Source organism: Lolium rigidum, chromosome 3, assembly GCF_022539505.1.
Source record: "Lolium rigidum isolate FL_2022 chromosome 3, APGP_CSIRO_Lrig_0.1, whole genome shotgun sequence".
Lineage (NCBI taxonomy): Eukaryota > Viridiplantae > Streptophyta > Magnoliopsida > Poales > Poaceae > Lolium > Lolium rigidum.
This window is the reverse complement of record NC_061510.1, coordinates 144738952-144745862: the sequence shown is the minus strand read 5'-3', so window position 1 is coordinate 144745862 and position 6911 is coordinate 144738952. Positions and strand designations below refer to the sequence as shown.

At 43.6% G+C, this 6911-nt stretch overlaps 1 protein-coding gene across 1 annotated transcript; it reads left to right on the top strand.

Annotated features, from left to right (window-relative positions):
* Positions 1 to 3995: 3995 nt before the first annotated feature.
* Positions 3996 to 4567, top strand: LOC124695613 (3-phosphoshikimate 1-carboxyvinyltransferase, chloroplastic-like). The gene is made up of 2 exons (XM_047228440.1): positions 3996 to 4192; positions 4294 to 4567. Exons 1-2 carry the CDS (start codon positions 3996 to 3998, stop codon positions 4565 to 4567), a joined length of 471 nt encoding a protein of 156 aa, XP_047084396.1.
* The last annotated feature ends 2344 nt before the right edge of the window (positions 4568 to 6911 follow it).

The window sequence follows — 6911 nt, the reverse complement described above, 5'->3', positions numbered from 1 at the left end:
ATCTTATCGTAGTCAACTCTTTTGAACTTTGTCGTAAACAGCTTTTCGACAAGTCGAGCTTCTTCAAGGATATTCCATCCAAGTCCATCAATTTTATAGATCCATTTACTTTCAAAAAGTATTCATCTATCATGGATTTCATGGCGCATGGCCATTTTAACGGAGTCAGGGCCCATCATAACTTCTTTGTTTGTAGTTGGTTTATCATTGTTCAAAATCAATCCTTTGTCCACAAATCATTTATTTGATCACAAAGTAAACCATACCTACAAGGTTCAATAAGTACTTCGATCTCCATGGCTAAAACACTTTGTAGTCATGGAAGCCATGATCGTCGTGGCCGCTTCGGAACCAATTTCCGATGCTGCGCTACTCCGATCATTATGCTCGGGTTCATAAACCTTATCAAGTTCTATTGTCCTCCCACTCAAATACTTCGCTAGAAAACAATTTCTTGGAAATAAGCAAGTAACATTAACAAACACTTTTGTCTTTTACTTCATAGTGAAAAGAATTCCCAATCAATTCTTTGGGATAACCAACAAAGACATTCATCCGATTTTGGTTGTAAACTCTTAGACCAAAATTTAAAGAAAGGACTATTATGGTTTATACCCATGCCATAAATTGTATGGTGTCATTTCAACAGATCATGATGATGCTCTATTTAGTGTAAAAGCGGTAGTCTCTAAAGCATAATTCACAAAAATATGATGGCATCAATATTTTATCTCATCATTGACCCAACAAGGTTTGGATACATCTCTCGGATACTCCATCATCACTATGATACTCCAAGAAACGTGAGTTGTAGAAAAATTTCATAACTCTCTTAGATGTTCGCTAAAACTCGTAATTCAAATATTTCCACCATGATCCAATCATAGATATTTGACTTTTCTATTACGATGATTTTCACTTCATGCTGAATTTTATTTGAATCCATTCAAATGTTTCAAACTTCTTCCTTATCGAATATATCCACATTTATATACTCAATTCATTGTTGGAAGTTTTCATGAAGTAGAAGAATCTTCCGCACACAACTATGCCCAGTGAACCACATACATCATCATGTATGTTTCCACTAAGTTAGTTGCCCGTTCAACTCTTGGCCTATGAACGGTATTTTAGTCATTCTCTTCTAGAAAAGATTTGCAAGCGCCAAACGATTCAAAAAACAAATGACTCCAAAAATCCATTTGCATGGATTTCCTTCATGCGTTCCTCTCTAACATGACCTAAATAGCGGTTCCACAAATAAGTGGAATTCAAATCAATTGCCTTATGGCATTTTACCGTCAGTGTTATGTATGTGTGTTTCACCATTAAGATTTATAATAACTTATCCATCGTACATGGAGTAATGTCATAATTTGAACAACTCATTGTTTTCATTTGACCAGAGCAAAATAACGATTATTAAGTTCTTTATTATAAATTCTAAGGGCTAGGTAGAATGCCAACGACAAACATAATAACACTTTGTTATGTTCCAGACGTGCATTATTACCATATTCCTTATTAGTCACTTAGGCCATCATATTCTTGTATTGCGTTTTATTGTATGACATCTCATACCAACCAATCTGGTACAAATACCCAAGAATTTCATTATGTGACCAAACAAGGAATACATCCATAACATGTATATCATTTATATACACCTGAGCTATACTTTCTAGTTTTTTCTTTCTTTCTGCCAAAAAATCTTTTGTAGTTTCTCTTTTAGCTTTCCCCCTTCTCAGAAAAACACTTCAACATCAATAACTTCTAGGTTTGTTGGTCAAATACCAATAACCTTGAGGTTCTTTCTTTGAAGTTGATCATCATATGACAAGTGTTCTAGATTTCACTATTAGTAACTTTCTAATATGATGAACAATTTCACTCATAATTTTATCCATCATATCATGACGACTTTCCGAGACCATGTCTGTACATGCTAGGCTCGTAAAGTTTAACCTCAGTATTCGCATGTGCAAATCTGGCCTGCACCCATTGTATGCACACGTAGAATCTATCACACCCGATCATCACGTGATGCTTCGAAACGACGAGTCTTAGCAACGGTGCATACTAAGGACAATCACTTCATGGATATGCGAATATCGTTAGTGCCCAACTTAGTTGGAGGATTGGGACATCTTGCATCTTCAACCTTCATACATTCCCATAAAACTTATGAGTTTATGTAGTCTCACCAAATTATATTCTATCACCTTGCAACAAGATCTTATATATCACATATATTACATACCTCGCTTATTTCTGAAAACAAAATTTTCAGCTCCTTACTTTTCAAACAGATTTGAACTTCAAGTTTCATGGAGACAAGATGATTCTAGGTACTAATTGAAACCATTGTTCTTTGAATCAGTAATGTGAGGTTTACTAAAAGTTTGCAATAGGACTTAATCATTTCTTGATTCTTTAACAATACGGTACCAGTCCGTAAAGTTACTTGTCAGACTTAACAGTATTTCTATCTCAATTACAAGACTAGCGTATGGTAGAAAACGGATGCCAATTCTACAAATTAATTCAAAATACTATTCGGACTACGTTTATGATAATTAGTTCATGTTTTGATCTAATTACTAATGAACTCCCACTTAATACAACATCCCTCATAGTTGTTAAGTGGCACACGATCTATATCCACTACACCAAAACCGATCATCACGTGAGATGATGTAACTTCAATGGTGAACATCAACATGTTGATCATATCATCCATATGACTCGTGTTCAACCTTTCGGTTTCCTGTGTTCCGAGGCCATGTCTGTACATGCTAGGCTCGTCAAGCAAACCCAAGTATTCCGCGTGTGCAAACATGGCTTACACCCGTTGTATGTGAACGTAGAATCTATCACGAGATGATTCGAAACGACGAACTTTGGCAACGGTGCATACGAGGGGAAAACACTTTATTATCTTGATATTAATGTGAGGGATCATCTTATCGAATGAAGCCTGGTGACCGGGTGTATACGTGAGCACGCGGTGAAAGACTGACACGTGTCCGACGGTGTTAGTTTTGCTACCATGCGAATTTTTGGCGTATGCAATGATGATTCTGGGACACCACTGCGAAGCCGACCAAGATCCCAACTCGCCCAAGCTCACCCTCTCCCCCTCTGCTCGACCGTGTCCAAGCTCCTGACGTGCATCCGTTGATTCGACGTTGTCCACAGCCATGCGTCGTCCGCTGGCCGGAGGACGCGGGATCTGGTCCGCCAACACGACCTGGTCCGCTCGTCGACTCGATTTGGGCTGTCATGGCCAACCATCGAGCTCGCCCTTTATCCCTGTCTTCAACCGTACGCAGCGACTCCCTCTTCCCCAGTCCCGGCCGAGGCGGTCCAGGACGGACGACGCCGCCCGTGTTTCGCGTCGCGCTGCCGTCGTGCCGCCCGGCCAGACCAAATCGTCGAGCGCCGCCAGCTGTGCTGCTGCCCGCCCTCTGGCTCGCCGCCCATCTCCGACCGCGGCCCCGCGCTGCTGCTCCTCTCCCCCGCCGGAGGCCTGCTCGCCCGACCACGCTTGACCGCGCCGCCGCCGCCCCGGCCTCCTCCGCCTTCTCGCGCCGCCTCCGGATGCCGGCGCGCCTGGCTCGCGGGATGCGTCTGCGGTGCCGCGGCGGGGCGGTGCTCTGGAGAAGGTCGAGCTGCAGCCCATCCGGGAGATCTCCGGCGCCGTGCAGCTGCCCGGCTCCAAGTCGCTCTCCAACCGGATCCTACTCCTCTCCGCCTTGTCCGAGGTGAGAAAACAAGCAGACAAAGCCCCTCTCCCTACTTCTCCCCTTTGTGTGAATTGGGTGCCGAGATCGGAATATTATAGTGCAGCATGCCCTGTCAACTTATTTGCAGTACGATAAGCAATTGAAACTGCTTTGCTTCGCTGTCATCTCTTGCTGATCATTAACTGGCTTTTGCTCATCAGGGAACAACGGTTGTGGATAACTCTGTTGAACAGCGAGGATGTCCACTACATGCTCGAGGCCCTGGACGCGCTTGGGCTCTCGGTGGAAGCGGACAAAGTTGCAAAAAGAGCTGTAGTCGTCGGCTGCGGCGGCAGGTTCCCGATTGAAAAGGATGCCAAGGAGGAAGTAAAGCTCTTCTTGGGCAACGCTGGAACTGCAATGCGGCCATTGACGGCAGCTGTAGTAGCTGCTGGTGGAAATGCGACGTATGTTTCTTTTTTTTATCCTTACGGGATTACGGAAATAAGTATGAGTTCCGTGGTTATGCTTTGAGACTGATGGTTTACGTCTCTCTTCTGAACTTCAGTTATGTTCTTGATGGAGTACCAAGAATGATGGAGCGTCCTATCGGTGACTTAGGTGTCGGTTTGAAACAACTAGGTGCGAGTGTTGATTGTTTCCTCGGCACTGACTGCCCACCTGTTCGTATCAACGGCATTGGAGGGCTACCTGGTGGCAAGGTTAGCTTCATGAACTTCCATATTATACGCTTTTGTACAAACATTTCACTTGTCTGGAGAAAAAACAAGATTACTGAGAGTAGTATGGTGCAATGCGACCACACAATAAATTTGAAATAGCCATAACCAATAGGCCCATATTTCGTATAAAACAGATATGCTGATTGTGTTGTGGTCTTAGATCACATGGGTCTATCATGAACTAGCACTTAACATTGAACTTTGGCAACGGTGCATACGAGGGGAGAACACTTTATTATCTTGATATTAATGTGAGGGATCATCTTATAATGCTACCGTCGCGATCTAAGCAAAATAAGATGCATAAAGGATTAACATCACATGCAATTATATGTGATATGATATGGCCCTTTAGTCTTTGCGCCTTCGATCTTCATCTTCAAAGCACGAACATGATCTCCATCATCAATAGGCATGATCTCCATCATCATCGGCGTAGCGTCAAGGTCCATGGCACCGTCTTCATAGTTGTTCACCTTATGTAGCAACTATTACAACTACTTTGAAATACTACTCAACATGAAATTTAAAGACAACCATAAGGCTCCTGCCGGTTGCCACAATACAATAATGATCATCTCATACATATTCATCATCACATCATGGCCATATCACATCACCAAACCCTGCAAAAATAAGTTAGACGTCTCTAATTTGGTTTGCATATTTTACGTGGTTTAGGGTTTTCGAGTAAGATCCAATCTACCTACGAACATGAACCACAACGGTGATACTAGTGTTGTCAATAGAAAGAGTAAATTGGATCTTCACTATAGTGGGAGAGACAGACACCCGCAAAGCCATTTATGGAATACAAGTTGCATGTCGAGTGTGGAGCAAATCTCATGAACGCGGTCATGTAAAGTTAGCCCGAGCCGCTTCATCCCACTATGCCACAAAGATGCAAAGTACACGAACTAAACACAACAAAGCATCAACGCCCACAAAACAATTGTGTTCTACTCGTGCAACCAATCTATGCATAGACACGACTCTGATACCACTGATGGGATTCGTAGTATAGAAAACAAAAAATTTCCTACCGCAAGAACGAAAAACCGAGCCAAGATGCAATCTAGTAGATGGGAGCAACGAGGGGATCACGAGACTAAACCTTGAAGATTTCCAAAGCCTACGATATTAGATCTCGTTGTTGCAGAAGATGATCAATTGCCGCTTTCAAAAGCGCGTAGAAGATCTTGACGGTGCCACAATCGGGCAGCACCTCCGTACTCGGTCACACGTTCAGTGTTGATGAAGACGACGTCCTCCTCCCCGTTCCGGCGGGCAGTGGAAGTAGTAGGTCCTCCTCGGAATCCCGGCAGCACAACGGCATGGTGGCGGTGGTGGTGGAGAACTCCGGCAGGGCTTCGCCAATGCGCTGCGGGAGTATTATGTGGAGGAGGAGAGGCTAGGGTTTGGGGAGAGGGGAGGGGCACTTGGGCGCCGGCCCTTGGATGCCCTAGGTGGTGCGGCTAAGCCATGGGCAGCCCCCTCCCTCTCCTCCTCATTATATAGGTGGAACCCCAAGGGTTTGCCCAAAGTCTTCGAATAAGACCCCAAGAGAAAAACTGCCTTATGGACGAAACCTAGAGGGACATGGACTCTCCCCTCCCCCCTTTACTTGGCCGGACAAGGAGGTGGAGTCCACCATGGACTCCACCCTCCCACTTGGTTGGCTGGTTAGGGTTTGTGGAGTCCCTCCGGGACTCCTCCTTCCATAGTGATTTATTCCGGATAATTCTAGAAACCACCTTCCATAAATTCACCGGATCATTTCCAAACTTGGAAAGTGACTTCCTATATATGAATCTTATTCTCCGGACCATTCGGAACTCCTCGTGATGTCCCGGATCCCATCCGAGACTCCGAACAAAACTTCGAACTCCATTCCATATTCCATATCTACTTAAACGACATCAAACCTTAAGTGTGTCACCCTACGGTTCGCGAACTATGCAGACATGGTTGAGACTTCTCTCTGACCAATAACCAATAGCGGGATCTGGAGATCCATAATGGATATGCATTGAATGCTTGTCTCACTCTTGGAAAGGAGTGGTGACTCAATGGTAACTTGAGGCAAGCTAGGATGGTCAACGAACACATATCTACTACATCCACACCAATGCTATCTTGGTAACAAGTATCTTCTCATGCATACTTTTCTTGTATCCAACCTTATGGTTGCATTTTGGCATGAATCTCTTGATTTGCAAATGTTGTGCTTCTTGCAAAAGTCTTAATGAAACCTCTTTATTGTGAATGTGAGTAATTTGAGATGAGTGCATTTGTTGGGAAGTATTTTAAATCATGCTCATGATTCATCCATCCCAACTATGCCTATCTAGCAATTTTATTGAATATCAATTCCTCAAGGCTCTCACATGTGCAATATAGATGAAAGTGCAAATTTAGTTACTTCTTTTGGTATCCTTGTTTG

What these genes read in the sequence shown, in the direction of transcription:
- LOC124695613 (XM_047228440.1), top strand. Translation starts at nt 3,996, where the DNA reads ATGCTCGAGGCCCTGGACGCGCTTGGGCTCTCGGTGGAAGCGGACAAA. An exon ending in GCTGCTGGTGGAAATGCGAC is followed by an intron (nt 4,193 to 4,293) that starts GTATGTTTCTTT and finishes TCTGAACTTCAG; the next exon opens with TTATGTTCTTGATGGAGTAC.